The sequence below is a fragment of the Epinephelus fuscoguttatus genome, linkage group LG2, assembly GCF_011397635.1.
Source record: "Epinephelus fuscoguttatus linkage group LG2, E.fuscoguttatus.final_Chr_v1".
In the NCBI taxonomy this organism is placed as follows: Eukaryota; Metazoa; Chordata; class Actinopteri; order Perciformes; family Serranidae; genus Epinephelus; species Epinephelus fuscoguttatus.
This window is the reverse complement of record NC_064753.1, coordinates 25153914-25175953: the sequence shown is the minus strand read 5'-3', so window position 1 is coordinate 25175953 and position 22040 is coordinate 25153914. Positions and strand designations below refer to the sequence as shown.

At 40.0% G+C, this 22040-nt stretch overlaps 1 protein-coding gene across 2 annotated transcripts in view; it reads right to left on the bottom strand.

The window, feature by feature from the left end:
- Positions 1–2345: 2345 nt before the first annotated feature.
- Positions 2346–22040, bottom strand: part of tspan15 (tetraspanin 15) — a 55215-nt gene continuing 35520 nt past the window's right edge. The window contains exons 5-8 of one of the 2 annotated variants that reach the window (XM_049565745.1): positions 14965–15081; positions 10770–10820; positions 9874–9990; positions 2346–6388 (exon numbers count right to left, since the gene is read on the bottom strand). In XM_049565745.1, the coding sequence (XP_049421702.1) occupies positions 6224–6388; positions 9874–9990; positions 10770–10820; positions 14965–15081 (450 nt within the window). In that variant the 3' untranslated portion in view covers positions 2346–6223. The remainder of the gene's footprint in view (positions 6389–9873; positions 9991–10769; positions 10821–14964; positions 15082–22040) is intronic. The other variant, XM_049565754.1, reaches the window with a different exon arrangement.

Sequence of the window (22040 nt, the reverse complement as noted above, 5' to 3'; positions counted from 1 at the left end):
CTATCATTAATAATGGTTGTGGAGTTGTAGAGAATATGAGCAGGTGGGAAGAAACCAAACAAGTTATTTTAAGCTGTGTGTTGGTGGAGCAGAACAACACGACCACTCCTCCCAGACCATTCACAACAGCTCCTTCCTTTGTTGTTGATAAGGCGGGGAAATAATTTTCTCCTCTGTGGTGGTGGTAGGAGTAAAATATTAATAGGTTCCATCCAGCAGGAAGTCCTCGAAGCAGCAGGAGAAACAGGAGAAAGAGGGAGAAAGAGAATACAACAAACAAACACCAAATCCCTCTGTATACTCCTTTGCAACAGTTTCCACACGAGCTCCTCTAATGTGTAAAGGAGCTGACGTCATTTTAACCACTGCCAAGAACGCTGAGATGTGAAAAGTGAATGTTTTGCATGGTAATGTTTCTCAAAGAATCTTACGGCAGCTTAATCCTGTCTTAATTCAAGTGAAAGTTCCAATCTGAACGTGCTGATTAAACATCTATTCACTTATGTTCTTAATGTGAAGCAACAATTACATTTTGTTCCAATTTAAACCTAGTGGCAAGTGTCCAGAGTACTGGTCTGGGTCCCATTCTGTTACTGTGGGTCTGTTTATCATTATGTGAAATACCTGAGTGGATCCGAGAAGACTTGTGATCAGACCCGATCATGAGAGAAAAACACAAGTGCTGTGTATGTAACTTGCATGATGATTAAGTTGACTTAGGATCAGATTACAAGAGCAACTCACTGCGCCAACTGGCACAACAGCGTCAATGAGCTGGAGGTGGTGTGGAGGAGAAATGGAGAGTGAGCCACAAATTAATTGTATGAAACACCCTTGATTTTATTGATCAATAGCTACACTCGTACAGGCTAAAGGACTATAAATACTCAGGGAATGGACACATATTCAGACTTAATGATCACTTCAAATGTTGGGAGTCACCATTTTTTGTCTCTCTTGTTAACCATGCCATACAAAGTTACACTTTGGTGCTCAAGGTTTCTGTAAAATCAACTGAACAGTTGAATTGAGGAGAATATAACCAAGGCATGTCCAAAGTCTGGCCTGGGGGCCAATGGTGGCCCATGGACCGATTTTAAATAGCCCGCAGCTTGTCTTTCAAAATAAATGTGGCCTGCCACACACAGTACTGATTAATCAAGCAAGATGACTTTACATTTTATTCCTCCACGTCATGATGGCAGGACTATCATACAGTCTGGAGACATGCATCAAGTAGAAACTTTGCAGGCACAACTGTGTTTTCACAAACAGACCTTAATATGGACTGTTTGTAATTACCTAACATTTCCTGCGAGGTAGCAGATATGGTCACAGCAAAAAAGCATTAAGCCGACATTTTGGGCTGGAGCTTTCAGGAACAGTGGAAAGTTGAATACTTTTTCATTAAAAGATGAAACAGTTGTTGGGGCGCTAGTGGCTTAGTGGTAGAGCAGGTGCCCCATGTACAAGGCTATTGTTGCCGCAGCGGCCCGGGTTTGACTCCAGCCTGTGGCCCTTGGCTGCGCCCCCCCCAAATATCTTTATAAAAAAAGATGAAACAGTTGTGTTTGTCTCATTTGTATGTGACTTTTTCGTTGTTTTTTAATAACCATATGATGTGAGGAGTAGCTGTCCCCCCCAGGTATTTTCACATCACCCAATCTAATTAAGCCACTAATAATTAAAGTAAACTGGTTGCTGGTGGGCAAGTGCAGCTCACAACAACAACAACAGAATAAGTGTCGCAAGAGAATAAAAAGTAAAGGGGGAAAAAAAGACATCAGAAACATCATTACATATTATATACAGTGAGATGGGATAGAACACTATGTTGTGTTTTACATGACACAGTGTTTTAGCAGTAAAACATTTTAGTAGAAATCTTAATTACTGGGTTTATGGGGTCCATAAAATAGACCCAAAAACTGAGACCCAGACAGGACCCGACCCGGTACATGACTAAGGCTAGAGAGATCCAAGACCTAGTCGAGTCTGTTATATCTCAGGCACAAATGGGCTTTTTTTTTTTTAAACTTTATTTTTCATTGGGTCCAATTGGATGAATTTTCTGGGTTGATTTAAGTTTCTGGTTCTGTCATTTTGGACCTGTAAAGACCTCCAGAGTGTGCCATATTTCTGGGATGATACTAGCCTTTTTCTGAATTGTTCACTTAATATTCAACCAAATTAAGTATGTGCTGAATATTAAATAATGATTATTACTGCTTATGTAGTATACTGCATGCTCCACAATTTATGACATTTAAAGTTTCACATCCAAGTAATTCGATTGAAATCATATGCTTTATTTAAAATATAGAAGTAGAAAAAAATCTTTGAAGTCCTCTGACAAGGTCTGCACTATATTTCCATCTATATTAGATTCATACCTAGAGCTGTACACATACATGTGTGCGTACCTTTGCATGAAATATTTAGACACTGCTTGTGACTCGTACATACACAGCATGATACTGTATCATCATTTATTTAACAAGAGCCAAACCTCCAAATATCTCTGTACAGGAAGATTTATTCAGTGTTACAGTCCACTCAAAGATAAACAACAGAACAGTTCTAATTAATTTTATTCTCCACCCTCAACCAGGCAAAACAACTTGACAACACACTTTTTCAATTAGTGCAGTTTCAGGCATTTTAATGAACTGACGGTGACGATAAGTTTTAAGGACAGATGATGCAACTCCCAGTGAGGCCACCCACAGACTGAATGTATGCACTCCTTGTATACAGCACATGACAGATGATGTGCACACAGTACATGGCATACTGAAGGGTGGTGTGCTGGATGTCTTTATAACTATTGAACTAATAGGACCATCCTATTCCTATAAAGGGACTACACTGGCACTTTGGTACATATTGTAATTGTAGAAAACAGTGATGATATTTACAGAAAGTTCATCATTACTTTATATTATGTGGCATACTTAAAAAACATCTTAAATGCTGTACACGTTCTTTGGTTATAAATTGCACAGTATGCTTAGGCTTCACAAGGTGTTTCCAAGTTGTAAGTAGAGGCAACCAGATCACCCTTCGTTTTCTTCAGAGCCTAGCAAGGGGCTCTTTTTCTTTTACAGGGTTCAGATTCCACACGTATTCCTGTTGTTTCACTGTTCAGCATTTCTGTTATGGGGGATAGTCCCTGCAAAGAACGTACACTGATCCTCTTTGGTAACTGGGAATAGTTACTGCTAGCTAGCGGGGAAAAGAAAGGCGCTATATTTTCCCAGGAGACCGTACCCGCAGGCAGACAGGATTGCACAGTGAAAACTACGCTTTTAGGGAGCCAATCTGAATGCAGATGGTGTCATCATTCTGTAGTCATATCCAAATAGTTTTAGACTGCCAATTCCCCTGATGTTCTGGACTGACCAGTGAGGCTTTCAAATGTGTGATGTGTTGTTAATTAGCCAAGACGCTCCTTTTAACTCATTATCATTAGATACACCTGATTTACTGAGGCTGACAAATGAAGTGACCTGGGTGGAAACCCCCAAAAAAAGTCTTAACTTCCAAGCCATTACATCATAAAACAACACAGCCCATACAGCAAAATGTAGGTAGTAAGTGTGGCACATATTAAATAAAGCCTCAATTATTTAATTACATACAAATAACTTTTACCTTCAACTCACCAGCCGATAATGTTACAGTTAAGCACTAAAAGGATTCTTATAACTGAGGCCTGACAGAACAAATCAGGGTGAGGGACAAGAGTTTGGTATCTGAAGCGGTCTGGTTTGTAGTCTGAGTAGTAGTGACCAATCATGTTTGAATTACAGGTAGGAAAAACTCTGTGTGGAGAGCAAAAGAGGCAAAACACATTGACCAAGATGCACTCTCTGAACCCATTAGCTTTTGTCTGACCATGACATAGCTTTAGATTAGCCTGTTTTTTTTTTTGTTTCTTTTAAAAATCTGCATTCAAATGTAGATATCAGTTTATAGAGATTAGCCAAAATGGTGCACAGAAGAGGAAGTCTTGTCTGGATAATGGATATCCAGGCCATCTGCTGGCAGGTGTCCCCATGGGCTTATTCACTGTCAGACTGACAGGTGATGGGTTCAGAGACTGGAGACAACGCAACATGTAATAACATTTAAATCAAATTTAATTCTTTTCTACAGAAACATGTACAAAAGCTGAATTATTTTAATTTGGAAGGAGATATTTGGCCCTGATATGTAATCATACGTACAAGGATAAAGTTCTGGCAACCTCTATTTGACCCTGCAGTGCAAATAGGGCTAACATGGTAACCTGTTTAACCTTGTATCCTAATGAATACAAAATGTAACTGAGTAGAATCAACTAGAAATGCTTGCAAACATGTTTTGGCAGTGATGTAAGTACAGTACAGTATACTATAATACTGTATCAGTGAGAATGTAGAGTGAAGTCACTTAAAAACACAAAGGAAGGGTAATGTGAATTAAAAAGAATCTACTTCAAAAAGGTACGTATTTGGTCTCAGTTTCCAACTTCACATCAAACCAAACAAAGTTCAGTTTCACATTAAATTCACATTTTTCACTTATGATGAGGGTAGAACTGTAAAACTGAAAATCACACTGGATTATCTGTTGTGGATGTTCTAAGGTAATTTTATCTACAGTAATTCTTGGAGAGCCAATTTTGGTATTTTTATAGGCAACACGTCTCCTGGAAATCACACTTTTGATTCATTTTGCTGATTTTTTAGATAATGTAATCATTGCCTGGATTTTGTTCAGTGGCAACATTTATTAAACATAATAGGATAATTTGCAGGAGAGTGGTCAGGGTGGATAAAGGACCTGCAAAGCACAAGACTTCAGGTACATTCCGTGTAAACATTTTGTGACTTGTTCGGATTTGTTCCTTAAAAATATTTTGCCTTGATGCTGAAAAATGAAATTCAGGTGGAATACATGTCTCACAGATTGATTTGTTTTTGAAGGTTACTAGCAAATAACTTTAAAGGAGACATGGTTGCTGTATTTAAATGAATGCCACTGGGTTTTCTTCACAAATTAAAACTTAATAACTTATCTTAAACCTGAGTAATTGATATACAAATGGTCATCTGGTGGTTGAAGTATTCCTTTAGCAATAACCACCTCTATTTTAACCCAATACTTCACAGCTAGCTAAACCCTAACTTTGCATTTTCTCCAGGTGGGTAAGGCATGTGGCTGCTCCAGCTGCAGCCAACCTAGTAGTCAGGGTTGGTGAGGTTCATCCAACTTATATGACTTAACGAGTCAGAAATCTGACCTAAGTGAGCGTTCGAGTACAAATTTCTGCAATTCCGAATTCCCAGTGAAAATGGAACATACCATCAGGCCCTACAGTGCCAGGTCAGCCTTTTCTCCTCATTGTATCAGTAAACTGAGTGAAGATGAACAGGAAATGCATTTTGAAAAGTCAAAGTTAAGTCTCTGATAAAACAAATGTGAGCACTACTACTACAAACTTACATATAAATTCATTTCAGTCTCAAACCTTTGAGTATTTCTAGTCACTACATACAAATAAGGCAAACATGTCCTGCTTCCAGATGACCTAAATAGTGTCTTCGCTAACAATAGCCTGCATCATAGTTTATGGCAACAGTAGTGGTTGGATAATGGACCGGCTTCATCAGTGGTTGTATGGAAGAGCTGAGCAATGCTTTTATTGGTTTTAAAAAACAAACAATGAATGAATACAGGTATAAAAGTAAGAAAAGTCAGTGCTGTATATTCTGGCTATGTGATGGAACTAAACAGATTAATTTCACGTTATATTATAAAACAAGGAGCTAGAGTGGTTGTACTGGTGTCTGCGTTTATCCCTGAGACTCTCTTAGGCACTATGCAGCTAAAAGCACCTATCCAAATGAACCCACTAATGCATTAGTACACTGCATGTTAACACAGTCATTAATAATTAACCAAAGTGGGTCCTGCGAATGTTTTTGTGTTGGATACAAACAGTAAGTTAACAATAAAACTGAAAAAGGAACACTTGAATATCAAACTCGCAATAATCTGGTTTCATTTCCTTCTTAAAAAACATAACATCAATACATTTATTCCTCCACAGTGGAGGGAGCGTGTAGAAAACCTGCAGTTCAAAGGCAGGCGGCTGCAGCTGTATCTGGATCCACTGGAGTAATTTAACCAACTGTGAGTGTTGGCTCGAGTCCATTCGCTGCTGTTTTTGCCTCCATCAGTCCATCTCTGGCATACATTTAAACCATTTGGCCATGTGTCCCTGCCTCTTGGCTTGTCTTGTTTGTGCGCTTGAGTCCAGTAGGTCCATATAGTGACCGTACTCACTGATGGCGTCTTCGACACGAGTGATGTACAGCCAGCTGACTAACACACCAAAGAACTGGAGACAGAAAGAGAGAGGGAAAGTAAGTTAAGTAAGGGAGGTCACCATGGGTGCATCTCATTTGTCTTAAATGTCTCCTTGCTTCCCTCACTTGGGTCTTATCCTTGTGTCTTAATGTCTCCCATGTTAGAGACTGGGAATAGAGTGACGGAAGGGGACCACTTTTAGAGGAATGAGATGTCTTTTTATAGGATCACCTGTCCTTCTGTAGGCGTTAATAGCCCTGCAAACCTTGATATCTGCACACATAATGTGATAGATAGATGTGAATGCAACCATGGTGGGGTGTTCCTGTCGAATATGAGCACTCTGCAAAGCACTTCAAAGCGCATTGGTTTGCTTGAAAGGTGCTATAAAACCGTTTGATTTATAGACTGATGACACCATCGGGATCATTGTTTTATGCAGGCACAGGAACAGTTTAGAGGCACAGCACCATCACAGAAATGTAGTGCCCACCTTCCAGTTCCCACCATCAGATCTGTGTGACTACGGTGCAGCCTGTATTACAGATCAGTGCACCTGTGTCTCAGTGTGATTGTTGATGTTGAAGAAGGCCCAAAGACCGAAACATCATCGTCAAAATAACAGAAATGCATATGGAGCAAGACTGTGGGACACTTGTTTTCTATTACACTGTCGCGCTGTTAACGCCATTAGCTACTAGCTGCAAGCTCACCAACCTCCATGCTGAGAACGGTGTACAGACAACCTCTGAATCATAAATATGCTCTAGATATCGTTAAGAGCTCCTTTACGATTTTGACAAAACACACTGAAAATAAAATGCACAGCCACTGACTTCATGAACAGTCAGTGAAGTAACTGGGCAAGAAATCAAAGAAAACATAGACACAAGGTGGTCAGTGGCTACTTGACATTCCTGTCCTCCCTATACCAATGGTCTACCTGGCGGCCCCTGTCTTGCATAAGAGGAACACCCTGCCGCAGCTGCAATCACACTTAAATGGATAATGTAATGCAATATGATGGTGTGCTGTGATGTAGTGATGTGCTCCAGCTTGATAAAAGTGAATGTGTCTCCATGTATTGACTTCAATAAACAGTTGATCACAAGCATCTGCACAATCATTAAAAACTTGTATTCTGTATTTATATTGCAAACAAATCCGTAAAACTACAGTTTGTAAAGATACTGCTTAACATAACTCAAGTCAAAATACACTTTCTGACACACAAGAAGTCTTATCCAGTTATTTAATTAAAATGTTTTACAGCTGAAACACAAAAGACCCCTGATATAATGTTATTCATGATAAAAGACTGAAAATTAAAAGAATTTTTTTTTGAAGATTTCTGAAAGTTTTATGCTTTTTTTAATTTATTAATCAGACCTACAGTTAACACAGATTCAATATGTTTACTAAATAGTAATTCAGACCTCAAATAAAATCTAAGGTTTTGATATTCTCTCTCGATTCTCCTCCAGACAGCCTCCTCGCCCCGCAGCTGTCAGGCAGCCCGGATCGATTTCCACACAAAGAGAGTGCAAAGCACCTCACATAGGAATTGGACGACAGCCTCTGCTCTCCCTTCCTGAATTCACAGTTCAGTGGAGTCCAACATGCTTATTAACGGCAAGCACACTCTATATTCATGGCTGTCAGTGGGTGTCTGTGTGTGTCTCATGAGTTTGATGTATAACACAAGTTCAAATGAAATGCAGGAGAGCAGAAATGGCACAGTAATGACACTTCTGTGTCTGTCACGCTCACATCCTCTAATGGATCATTTAGAAAAAAGCTGGATATAAATGAAAAGTGACAGATGTATAATGTGACTGTATTATGTGAGTATATGTGGGTTGAAGCGTCATGGTATCTTTCATATAATGTTTTTTTTAATGTTGAAAGAAATTACCAGTCGGACAGGTTCCAAAACCTTTTATTATAAATTACTTTTCTTCCTGATAGGTTGATGTAACAAAATGTACAGCATACCTCAATTAAATGTTCCAGCATGTAAAGCATTTTGTGAAAAGTGAACTGCATATTTTTTACTGCTGGTTTGACAGATGTAGCCAAGGTGAAGTGATTTACATTTTCCCCAACTTAGTTTTATTTCAGTGCGCTTCTGATATTCCCGGACACACTGAAATTAAAGCTTCACCTGTTAAATCTCTGCCAGCTGTATTTTATTTTTTTTTTGACAAAAATTCTACAGATGTAGTACAAAAGTTGTTCTGTGAAAGTCACAGGTATAAATGACATCTCTACCTTTCAAGTACCGCAAAAAGTTTAGTTAAAGGTTGATAAAAGTCAGATTTACATGACACATGCTGTGCAATGATATCAATACATTTGTGGAACAAGTGGGCCATCTAAGTCTGTGTTGTGGGGACATAAATCTGCTAACACGGGCACATTGTGGGGACTCACCTCCCTTTTGGGGACAAATGCAATTCCTCACAAAAGAAATCATTCAATTAAGACTAAGGATAAGGTTACTTTTGGATGAGGACAAACTACACGGAAAGGAGTTGGGGCTAAGCATGTTGTGGTCATGGCTATACAGTAGTTAAACCAAGTCTTCAGGGTAGTTTACATTCATTTCTTCCATTAAAAAAGAATGATAATAATAATAATAATAATCTTGTGGTCATTATTCACCCACAGATATCTCCCCAAGACTGCTTGTTGCCAAAGTGGCTGACTTTCGGTCTTGTTTTTTCAGAACTAGTGGGCACAATTTGCATAAAATTGTTCTCATGTGGCCAGAGTGTGTAGGCAGTTACTGGATGATGAAGGCATTAATGCCACTGACTGGCCCTCTTGTTCCTCTTACCAGAATCCAACTGAGCACCTATGAGACGTTATATAACGGTGCATCCGTCACCACCAAGTGCCGCCACAGACTGTGCAGGAGCTCACTGATGCCCTGATCCAGGTCTGGGAGGAGATCCCCGGGACACCATCTGCTGACTCATCAGGAGCATGTCTAGATGTTGTCAGGAGTGCTAACAGGCACACGGGGACCGTACACACTACTGAGTCACATTATGAGTTGTCGTGATAAAACTCACACAAGTTAGATCAGCCTGTGATTTCAGTTTATTACTTTGATTATCAGGGTGATTTTGAATCAGGCCCTCAGTGGGTTGATGGTTTTGGTCTCCATTGACTGTTGTTAAGTAATTTTGTTCTCAACAAATTATACAGTATACATCAGTAAAGACTGTCAACTTGAATGATTGATCCATCAAGATCTGATTTTTTCTTGAGTAACCAGGTCATGATTTTTGGAAAGAGACACTGCTGTTAAGTTTTTTTAAATGTGTTATTTTGGTGTTTTGAGCACCACAAGCTGAGTGTCATTTAGTTCAGCTATATTCCAGAGAAGTTCAAATGTAGGTATGCCTGAAATTTTTGATTTTGGTGTGAACAGTCCCTTTGAATGACAGTTTGTGACAAGTTTAAGGGCTTGTGACAAGTGTGTGTTTGTGTGTGTGTGTGTGTGTGTACCTGAGGCAATAGGATCCCTAAAAGCAGTCCAGCCATAATCTTATAGTTGTCCATAAGCCAGATGAAGAAAGCATCAGTGCAGCCTCTGATATGGATGACCTCAATCAACTCCAAACGCTGCAAAACACAAACTGCTTTTTAATGTAGCTTCAGTTTTTACAGTTGGTGGTTACAGTTGAGGCATTATGCTGTCTTTTAAATAAATGAATTATCTAAGACCAGCAGCACACCATCCAACACTCTGCCCAAGTAATGTTACATAAAAACAAACAAACAAACACTTTATTCGCTTTATAAAATAACTAAAATGCAAATGATCAAGTCCCAGTGACATCCTGGATCTGCAGGGCCTGATTTCTATTCAGTCACTACAGTCACTGGTTGCTGATGTTTTTCATTTTCTCCCCTGATTTCACATCATATTCCTGCTGGAACATGTGCGTTTGTGTTTAGAAACTTTTATTGGTGATTTTTTTATGGTAGAAAGTACCGCTATTCTGTGTTACAGTCATTCCCCAGCCGCAATGACGCTGCAGATATACTATATATATGAAACGCTGACCAATCAGATCAGACTGAGTGTTTCTTGGAGGGGGGCATAAAGAGACGGTCACGAAAATATAGTGTCTCAGACAAAGGGTGAATACAGGTGTCCCTCCACAGACAGTATGAGAAAAAAATTTGTTCTTTGAACATTACAGTATGTAAACATGTTCTTTTAAAGACCTTAAATACATGTATGAACCTGAAATCGAGCATCACAGGGCCCCTTAAAAACTGGTCTGTCTGTCAAAGCAGGCAAAATGTTCAAAACCACATTAAAGGAGAGGATCTGATTTAATGAGCCATCAGGCTTTTCCGTATTCAGTCATATGAGTCAGTCTTTAGTGTCTTACCGTTTTTTCCATCACTTTGTACCCACACAGAGTGTTGGCCACTTCATTAGGCTGGAGGGGAGAGAGGCAGAGGGAAGAGATACAGTTACTATGATGTAGGAACAAAAAAACAGAAGTCTGTGAAAAGCTTTTAGCCTTGAGAGGAATCAACAGCAGAAAGAAGAAGGTGAGTTTTTAGTTGGAATTTAACTGAAAACATCAAATAGACCACCAGAGGAATGCACACACTGACTCACAGCCTCTCTCATGCGCACACACAAATGACAGTCCTGAACCACAAGACTGCTGAAGACACCACCAGAGGAACTGTGTGTGTGTGTGTGTGTGTGTGTGTGTGTGTGTGTGTGTGTGTGTGTGTGTTTGTGTAAATGTGCCTTATGACTTTGAGCTTGTGAGTTTCCATATTCAAATATTAAAATGTATTCATATATTCAAATAAGAGGAGACAAACTGCTCTCAGCAGTCTGGCAGAGGAAGAGGAGGAGGGGAGGAGTGATCACCCACTTAAAGTCACTTTACACAGTTTATTGGCTTTATTAATCACATTTGTTTTAGATTTTTTAAACATTATCATGGTAATATGACTTGAAGTAAGAATGGGATGGTAATTTACTCAACACCACACTGTCATCAGTTGTTGCTCATGATTCTGCAAAGTGACTGTCTTTGATACACTCTTCTATAATTGACTGTAATGTAACTTAAACGGCAACAGCTGAAATCAGTGTACAAGTACGAGTTTGACTGCAGGTGCTGTTACACATTTCAAGGAATCAAGTGGTAAAACTTAAAACGCGACGTTCCATCAAGTGGAGTTAATTGTTGCTTTGTGTTAATATGAACACACAGGCCTGCAATTACAAAGATAATTACAAAGATTAAAATAGAAAACTGAACTCTTGAGCTATCATCGCTCGACTTTGACCAGTCATTAAAGCCAGTACTGATGAGTCATTTATAATGCACAATGCATGGATGCGAACATAATGTATTATCTAAATATAATCCAGATTATCTGAGATGTTAACTACACAATTGTTGGACAAGAAAGACATCACTTTTAGTGTATGTGTAGTGGAGTGCAGGAAATGTCCTTTGTTATATATTATAATGTATTCTTATAGATTTTTAATGGTGATATGTGCAGACTCCCGCTGTTCTTGGCACCTGGCACTTGAAGGTCCAGTGTGTAGGATTTTTGGGCATCTATTGCCAGAAATGGTATTTAATATTCATAACCATTCTTTTCATTTGTGAATAATCACCTGAAAATTTGAATTACTGTGTTTTCATTACCCTAAAATGAGACATTTAAAATCAAATATGGAGTAGGACCACTACCACAGAGTCCAAAATGTTACTTTACAGTATCCCAGAATGGACAAATCAAACACTAGCTCTAGACAGGGCCTTTTACATGTTCTTCTCTTGGCACAGGGGAGAAGTTTCAGTTCCGCAGCCTCACTGCTACATGCCACTATACGTACACACTAAACCTTTAAATGCATACGATTGTTGGGCACTGTTTATAAACACACTTTCCAGTGAAAGTGGAAGTGAAAGCCAACTCCAGATTCACTCTCGTTTGGCATTTCGCCTTGCATTATTTGGGTTTTTACCGGGGCTGTGTCTCTTGGATGCCTGCTGCTCATGGTCTGACACCGTTTTCACTACCTTTGTAGAAAGCTCCGACCTCACCTGCTTACTGAAACACACCCATAAACTTTCCAAACACAGAAAAGAATAGGAAAATAAAAACACACAGGCTGAGGTCAAAGTCTCTGCAGAAAAATACACCGCCATACACTTCTAGTGAGTCATAGGTGACAAAGGAGGAAAATCCTGCTTAGTGTATTTTTAATACTTCTGAGGAAAAAGTGCACAAATAAATCTCTAAATCTGTGCATTTCTTGTTTGTTAGCCAAGACGAGTCTGTTTGAAGGGCAACAGTTGTCAGTCAGGTCCAACAAGTCATATGTTTTGCGTCAGGAGCTCCTGTCGCCTACCATAAGTCTCTGTCTCTGGGATACGCTGTGATGTATTTTGTCAGTTTTTCTCATCCTTCACCTAACGTATTTCATATTTAATTTATTCATTCATAAGGAAATTTGTGAACCACAATATCTCAAATATGAGAATTTTCGTTACATAATATAGAGAGATGATGAATCATAGTAGCCTGGTAAGACGATCCTGATGACGTGAGCTCAACATTCTGTTTTACTCTGTGTATACAAAATACAATATGGACACCATAGCTGAAGATGTAAGCACCAATCAGGGACTGTGTTGTAGTTAATAATGTGAAATGCAGGCCACAGAATTTTTAATAGTGATACTATTGTAACTGAATTTCATATTGAGAAAAAGATAAATAATAAAGGAGGATAACAGAGTTGTGGTTTCCTGAGCCCAGCTATCAGACAGAGTTGACACTGTCATCAAACTCTTTCTTGTCTCGCTAAAAAGTTTTTGTTTGTTTGCTCTCGTTCTCTCTAAACTCTGGGGAGCGTAGGTAGGTGTATAAATTAAAGGCAGCACACATGCTGTTTTGTGTGGGAGAAAATTGCCCGTGAGTGTGTCTGGCATGGCAAAGGCTTAATCACCATCATAAGGATGATGAGATGTTTTTTAAACGTAACTCCACACTATTACAGTTATTACGTTAATTACATGCAAAATGAACCCCATGTTAAAGACTTCAGGGTCATTTTAAATGAACAGAGCCAAAAAGATTGAAATATTTGCTTTTTCCAAGCTCATTAGGTAAAGTTACATAGTATCTAACACTGATCTTCAAAACTTGTTACAGTGTATAGCTATAGTTATTTTTTATAAAATCAACTTTTGTCAAATTTGCTGAAACTGTAGTAGTACATGAGACGGATAGTCCAAGAAAAAATTCATATTCCTCCTTCTTGTATTACTCATAAGGGCCTAACCCCAAGTGAATGACAACAACCAATCAGTGCAGAGGAGTCTGCATGCAGCTGTAAATCATGTCTACCACAACTCATGAACTACAGTCAAACTCACTCTCTTATTGCTGCAAATGTTTTCAGAAACATATTTTGTGCACTCCATCCATCCATCCATCCATCCATCCATCCATCCATCCAAATCTGCTTATCCGCTGCAGGGTCGCAGGGGCAGCAGGTTGAGAAAAGTACTCCACATGTCCCTCTCCCCAGCATTGTTTTCCAGCTCCTCCTGGGGGATCCAGCGGCAGCGAAATATATGATCACTCAAGCAGGTTCTGGGTCTGCCCTGGGGCCCCCTACCAATTAGATGTGTCTGGAAAACCTCTTATAGGAGGTGCCCAGGAGGCATCCTGATCAGATACCTTAACTACCACAACTGCCCCTTTTGATGTGAAGGAGCACTCCCTCCAGATGTCTGAACTCACCATCCTATCTCTAAGGCTGAGCCCAGCCACCCTATGGAGGAAAATCATTTTAGCCCCTTGTATGCGCTATCTCATTCTTTCTGTCTCTACCCAGAGCTCATGACCATCAATGACGGTTGGGACGTAGATGGACCAGTAAATTGGAAGCTTTGCCTTCAGGATCAGCTCCCTCGTTACCACGACAGTCTAGCGCAGCACCTGCATCGCTGCTGATGCCATGCCAAACTGCCTAACTCTCACTGGTGAGCAATACTCCAAGATACTTGAACTCCTTCACTTGGGGCAGCAACTTGGAGACTTGGAGGTGTTGGCTCTCATTCCAACTGCTGTACTGTTTAGCTGTAAAATGGAAGTGTGCTCCGGCTGGTGTGTGGTGCTTCCTTTTGGCTCAACTGTTTTCAACATGGCGGCCAAGTCACCAGTCTTCTCATTTCACAGCTAAACAGTACACTAAAAATATGTTTCTGAAAACATCTGAGGTGAGGAATAGGCAATGCAGTAACAGAATCTTGATTCACATTTGATCAGCTCTGCCTAGTCTGACAGTTTGATCACAGTTCATGAGCAATAATGATTAATAGCTGGATTAGAGACTCCTCGGCTCTGATCGTTTTTTGTTTTTGTGCCATTAGCAGTTTAGTGCAGAGAGGTGTAGCAATGGTGGCCACTTTACCTGATACAACAGGAAACCCAACAGACAGCCAGTATATGTCACTGTATAACAGTTACAGCAGGTGGAATAGAACTTTATATGATGATACTTACAGTAATGCTAACAGGTAGACCTACCTTAGTAGTAATGCAGCAGGTATAAGGGACTCCGCAGGCCAACGGACCAGGTGCGGAACAACTGTGGTACATGTTGACTGACCAGTCTGTATACTCCTGACCTCCACAACACTTAAACTGCAAGAGATGAGAGACATGGGGGAGTAGAGACAAGAGCAGAAATTAGAAGGAGAAGAAAAGACAAAAAAAAGATTGAGCGAGTGATGGGGGAGGATATGTAAGGTGAGGCAGACACGGAGAGGTGGGAGGCAGGGATGAGAGAGAGCGGAGGGATAAAACGAAAGTAAACAACTTGATAAACAACATTTTCCACTGTGCTGGCATAACGCCAATAACATTTTAGAATGAAATGAGCCGTAATTAAGAATAATTTACATGTAATTATGAGTCTGTTTTATGTTTGTGTGTGTGTTTGTGTGTGTGCGTTGCTTTCTCTACTGCTTTGCCAAAATCAGTGTACAGGTGGTAGCTGTGCTGGGTGATATGGTTAAAATCAACAGTATTATATTAAAATACACTGTTGTAATACAATATTCTAACTTTTTTGTGACATTAATATAAAGATCAAAGTCGGCAAATCAATCACAAAATTATCACATGACAAAAAGTGACTGAAATGAATCATAAATTTGGACAACAGAAGCAACAATACATCCAAAAAACCTGCTTTCAAAAGTTATTATCCGGATTACTCGCAAACAAATCAAAACCTTTGCAATTCAAGGAACCTAAAGCTCTATTTGTCCTCCAACTAATGTCAGAAAACAATTATTACTATGGATTAAACATTTTTCTGGTAAAAAATCCCCTGCTGTATTCTCCACACTCAGCCAGCGTCTGAAATCAGCAGCCTCACACACAGTTTGCTCCTGAATCAATAACACTTGCAGCACAAATCAACAAATTGATACCTGCACAAAATACTGTGACACCAACCAATTATTTTTTATTGCCCTCTATATCAGCCATTACTGACAAAACCCTGGAGAGAAAAATTTTATTACTTCACCGGGGAAAACAAACAAGCTTTGATAAGCTATCTAGAGGACGTTAATTATTATTGGTTTTGGCTGAGAGCTTCTGAGTCACATTGACAAAAGGCTGCTTTAGACGACTTCATTATCTGTCACCGCCACAGTACCGCTCCTGTGTCTCCCTTGTGTTTCACTTTGTTCCTCACTCCTCTTATCTTCCATGTCCCAGGTTTGTCTGTGTGTGTGTATGCGAATCTCATTGCGCTGACGCTGACCTGGACCCAGCCTACCAACACACCTGCTGGCAATCAGCTCTTCCCCTCCCTCTCCAGGTTTACCACACATCAAGCTACAATCAGTCCATCAGCCCCAGCTTTCCTTTTACTCATTGCCATACTGCTCCAGTCTCTCTGGTAGCTACGTTTAGGGCACCAATCTTGTGACTTGTGTATTTTGTTATCGCCTTATGCTTGTTTGTTCCCTGTGCTTCAGGAATCCTGCTCGCCCACCTGCCAACTCATTCCCTCTGCTTCCTCCATTCACTCACCTTGGTGATCTCTTTTCTCAGTAACTCCTGCAATAAACCTGTTAATGTGTGTTTGTGTCCATTTGCAAGAACTCCTACTCCTGGCCACCAATGTTGTCAAACTGATATTGGGTTAAATCTATGTTTTGATGTCAGGTCACTAAAATGTATTGTAAGGACAACATCTAATGCCAATGTCATTTTGATGTATAATACTGACAACAGATGACGGTGATGTTTCATCAGTTTAAAGCTGTGAATCCAGTGTCTTCCAAACGTCTCATGCAAATGTCACTTTGATGTAGAATAACAACGTTTAGTCAGAAGGTATGGGGAACAATGCCCAATCACATGTCACATCCACACAAAATGAAATTACAATGTTAGACATTTAAAATATTGCCATACACACCGTCATACTGATGTCTGGTGCCAGTTGGGTAACATCGCCCTCAAAAAACAGCCAACAATTCTATTAGATTTTTCTATTGGATTTTGGATTATTGCAGAAAATGAGCTCTGTTGCAAACAGTTGATGATATTTACACGTTCTCTTTAGCGAGTTAATCCCCACAAATGAATACAACTTTTAAGATTTTTGAAGCGTAAATGCAATTGCGAGAAGTAAAAAGCTCACGATAGGCTATAAACGAACTACACCGTGGTCGCAAGACATCAACACCGTCAACACCACTAAGCTTCCAACTTAATTTCAATTCAAAAATACTATAAAGTGACAAATCTACAAGGTGAAAAGTTTGAATTAAACTAGTTTGCAAGAATGCCAGTTTAACACAACACAACAGGGCTGTAAAGGCCATGATAGAAAGGGGAACTAGTAAGTAGATGACATTTAATGCCCCGACAACCTCTGTAGTCTCAGTTAGCCACTTGTTAGCTTCAACCTTTTTTAAGACATGTAAAAGCTTCAAAAGTTATGATTGGGGGATTAACTGATATATTTAATGTTGTAGAACAAAACTTGAAAGTCTCTTAAGCTTGTGTCAAACACAACTTTATTTCAAGCTTCTATCCAAAAACTAATAAAAAAAACAAACAAACAAAAACATCAGTTTAGGGATAAGGGAACCATAAGTGCAAACCTGCCAACTCATTTCTGTGTTTCAGGCCTCATTCCTGCAGAACTCTATCGGACAATGAGTCAGACAGAGAGAGAGGACGACACAAGAGATAAAGAGGGGATGAATAAATGAATATATATGAAGCTGCTCTTCGCCAGGCTGTGTTATCAGTATGCTGACATGATGCCGGTGTGCCAGGAAGTTACTCCCTCCTCTCGTTGGCGTGACTCCACACAGCACGATTTATCCAGCACTGGGTCAGGACCCAAAGAATGGTCACAGGAAGGCACAACAATTATGATGCAATTAATGTCTGCAAGTGTTGGGTGTAAGTCCAAAAATATGACAACATCACACTGAGTTACGAGTTTAGCAGGTGCCTCTGTGCAGTATAATGGAATCCAACAGTCCTGCAGTAAGTCTGATCTTTAGAAAGATTGATGTCGACTTTGGTTCAGGGGGTTTTAAATCCTCACGAGACAAACCTGAAGGACCAATCTCTCAAAACATCTGTCAACACCAGTGAGATTGCAGGAGACGAGGGAAGAGACCACAGAGACTCACCCTGTCACTTTCAGAATTACGATCGGACTACACACCCATTTGTTTACTACAGTTATGGTAAAATACAACACAAATCAATTTCATGCTTTTTCCTTCAACCTCATCTCTGTTTCAATCAAATACTGTTGTTTCTGGCTCTGCTGGTGTCACAAATGAACCTTTCTTTACCATTTTCTTTTTCATTTTTTCCTGTGGTTTTGTATTGTCTCTGTCACTGCTGGGTGACAACCATTTATCAGAGACCAATTACTTGGAGACAGTCCTAAGAGTCAGTCGTGTCTCTGAGTATGAAATAATTGCTGAGGGAGAGAATGATTTTGTAGCCAACTGTCTGACTGACTGATGACCGGCTGTTCACTGGCAGACTGGCTGACTGAGTGACTAACTGGGTGGCTAATTGGCCAGCTGACTTCTCACAGTGTGGGTTGCAAGACAGAAGTCAGCCAATCATGCGCTCCCTGCCTTCATTATTACACGGAATTCATGCAGCAGTGTTGTGACAGATCTTTCATGCATGATTAGAGGTTAGCATAAAAAAGGGTTTCAAGGCAGTTTTGGCAAACTTCTCATTTACTACCGCTCCACATTAACTTGTTTATAATGGTAAAAGACACTGAAGTGTATCAAGGCCTTGGCTCCTTTATTCTCAGCCTCTAATTTCTGCGTTTTGCTTTTCCAAAGTAAATCTTTGAACAAATAGCTGATGCCCTCTGAAGTTATGCTGAGGGCTGTCTTCTTTCCTTCAAAACACACTCAGGCTGAAAAGCAAACCACTTATAGTGTTACTCATTCATTCATTTTCCATAACCGCTAATTCTGTTGGGGGTTGCAGGTGTGCTGGAGCCCATCCCAGCTGACATTGGGCGAGAGGTGGGGTTCACCCTGGATGGGTCACCAGACTATCGCAGGGCTAGAGACAGACAACCATTCACCATTCATACCTACAGTCAAATTAGAGTCACCAATTAACCTAATGTGTATGTCTTTGGACTGTGGAAGGAAGCTGGAGTACCCGGCCCATTCTGACACAAGGAGAACATGCAAGCTCCACACAGAAGGGCTCACAAGAAACTGCCAGTGACTGTATGCAGCGTTGAACAGGTGAGTCTTGAATAATTTTTGTAATATGGAGAGAGAGGGGGAGTCTCAGATGGGTTTGGGGAGTAAGTTCCAGAGGGTCGGAGCAGCGATAGAGAAGGCTTTGTCCCCCTAGGACTTTTGCTTGCACCGCCCTTATTTATTTGAGCCAGAATACACTGACGAAAAGCTTCATGGAATTGAAGAACGGAGGAGGAGAGAGAGAGAGGCACAACAGGTAGAGGACGACAGAGGAGGAATGGTTGCTGGAAGGCTTTAGCTCTGGAGATTGGTGGTGTAACGTTACCTGTGAATGCTGTACCCCAATGTCCACAGAAGAGGAATACCTCTGTTGCAAGGAATGGGACCAGTTGCAGCCTTAGCTAAATGGTAAACAACAAACAAATGGCACCACACTGGTAAGGTAAGACAACGCGTTTACATGTCGTTTTCTATATGTTCTCTGACATTTATCCTAACGATATGAGGCGGTCTTTGTGGAGAAAAAGCTTGTTTAGTGGACTAACTTTGCACTTGAAAGGATGCCCGTTCAATTACGTTGTAACAGGTCTGACGCTACGGCTGTATCTAGGCTAACGGCTAACATGCTAACTATTATTTCTATGTCATGAGTGACTTGAAACAAATTTAGGACGATAGGAGACAGGCTGAAATAAACCGAAATTTCCCTTTAAGAACTGTTTCTGTTAAAGAGCTCAATAGCAAATACTTTTATTTTACCTGGTACAACGAGTTTATTTCGAACTCATTCCCTCTGGACTTAAGTCAATTTTTTTCTCACCTCCTTTTCCTCTTCACATGCACTGAGCTGAGCTGCCGATCAGAGAGCTTTAACTAACTGAAAGGATCTGCCGGGTCTGACACTGATTCAACATGCTGAATAAGCCGAAAAACAGCCGACAAGGGCCGAATAGCACCAACAGTGTGGGACATACCACGAAAACTGTAGCAACGGATGCTGACCGACGGCTCGACATTGACTGACATTGACCGCTTACCCTTTTTCTTTTAAATCCTAAACAGAGAGACGTAGGTAGACATATAAGGACAGCACTACAGTCAGTGATACTGTGTCTCCCATTATTTACACAAAATGGAGCCAATCACTGATCAATAGGTTCTTTAATAACCCGATTACCTGCACTTTTAACCGCCACTGCTAATGTTCCATCTAAAATAATCAGTTCCATACTAATCACCATCATTCTGCCAAATGTCTTTTCTCTATCTACAGAGAGACAGAAGACAAGGGAGCAAAGGAATAATAAACCAGCAGAAACAAAAGGGTCTCACCCCCCACAGATATCTGCTATCACTGCAACATCAGTTAATTGAAGATGGAAACTGTGCAGGTAATTGCAGGTCCTGGTTACAAATACCTTAGAGAGAATGGCTGCTGCATTTTATAGCACAGAAGTTTTATGCATCAGATGCTACAAAAATGTCAACATTCTGCAAAACAAAGATCCACTGTTTGGTGGACGCAGGAGAGTGTTTCCCTCAGCAGAAAATACCTGCAGCGTTCACAGAATTTCCTCCAAATCTCCATCCATCTGGACTATAGGCAAAAACACATTCCATCTATCTCTGCGGACATTCCTCCACACAGTTTAATTTCCTTCCCTTAGTTTCATGTTCTGACCCTCTCCTATTTCCAGGAGTTGTGTATCCCATTTCCCCGGCCTTATTGCTCACACATATAAAGAGTTCAGCACCTCGAAACCCCCAAAATGATCCTGTGAAATGAAACAATCTAAAGGTTATGAAAAGTAGTTGAACATGCTGATGTTTGTGCATATCTTAACTGTCCTGCAGATAGCTTTAAAAAAACATAACGCATATAAATAAACAATTTTGCCAGTAAATATACGGCAACAGCTGACACCAGCTCCAATACACATGGGTTTGAGATCGCAGTATCTATGCTGGTAAAGAAGGATGTTACACCTGAGACAGAGTATTTACTGATAAAACAAAACAAACCTAAACAAAACAATATTTCTACAAGTAAGAACAAAAAAAGCAGCACTTTGTAGTAGTCAGTGAAAAACAGATTTACATCATGTTGATAACTTTAATAAATAAAAAAGATGCTTGTAATGCTGATGTTATTACAAGGAAGTATATTCACGTATTGGGAGCATATACTTGACCAAAAATTTACCACACTTTATGAAGAGATTTATTTTCACACATCTGAATCTTGTGCACTCATACTGTACACATTTGTTTGATTTGAACTAAGAAGTCTTCAGAAGGTTTTTAGACGCCTACAGTAAAAGTCTAGGTGATTTCAACACATGACAGTCCACATATTTGATGAATGCCAAACATGATGATGCAACAGTGAGTATACATCAGTGCACTTTAACAGGTATGGTGTTTTTTCCACTGTAAACTCCAATAAAATAAAGATGTCCTTAACATAATCTCCCCCTACATCTAATGTTCTATGTGTAGATATGTGAGGATAATGGCCTGTAATTTTAGTGAAAACAAGCTCTTGTGAAGAATACAAGCAGCTACAGAGAATCTATTGTAATACAACCTGACCAAACAATCTATATCACATGGATGATGGACTGGACAGTGTTAAGCCAGCCTCCTATCTGATGGATGGACACACTTTAAAGACCAAACCGATCAATCAGGGCCTCTGTGGGTGTAATAGAGCAAGTCAGGTATCAATAACAGACGAGCAAAGTGACTGATTTGTTGTTCTGAGAGGGCAACGTTGACCTATCCATTTAAAATATCTTCAATAGTAACACCACACACTGATTATATTCACTATGCTGGTTTCACCTTTAAATATCTCTGGTTACATTGTTA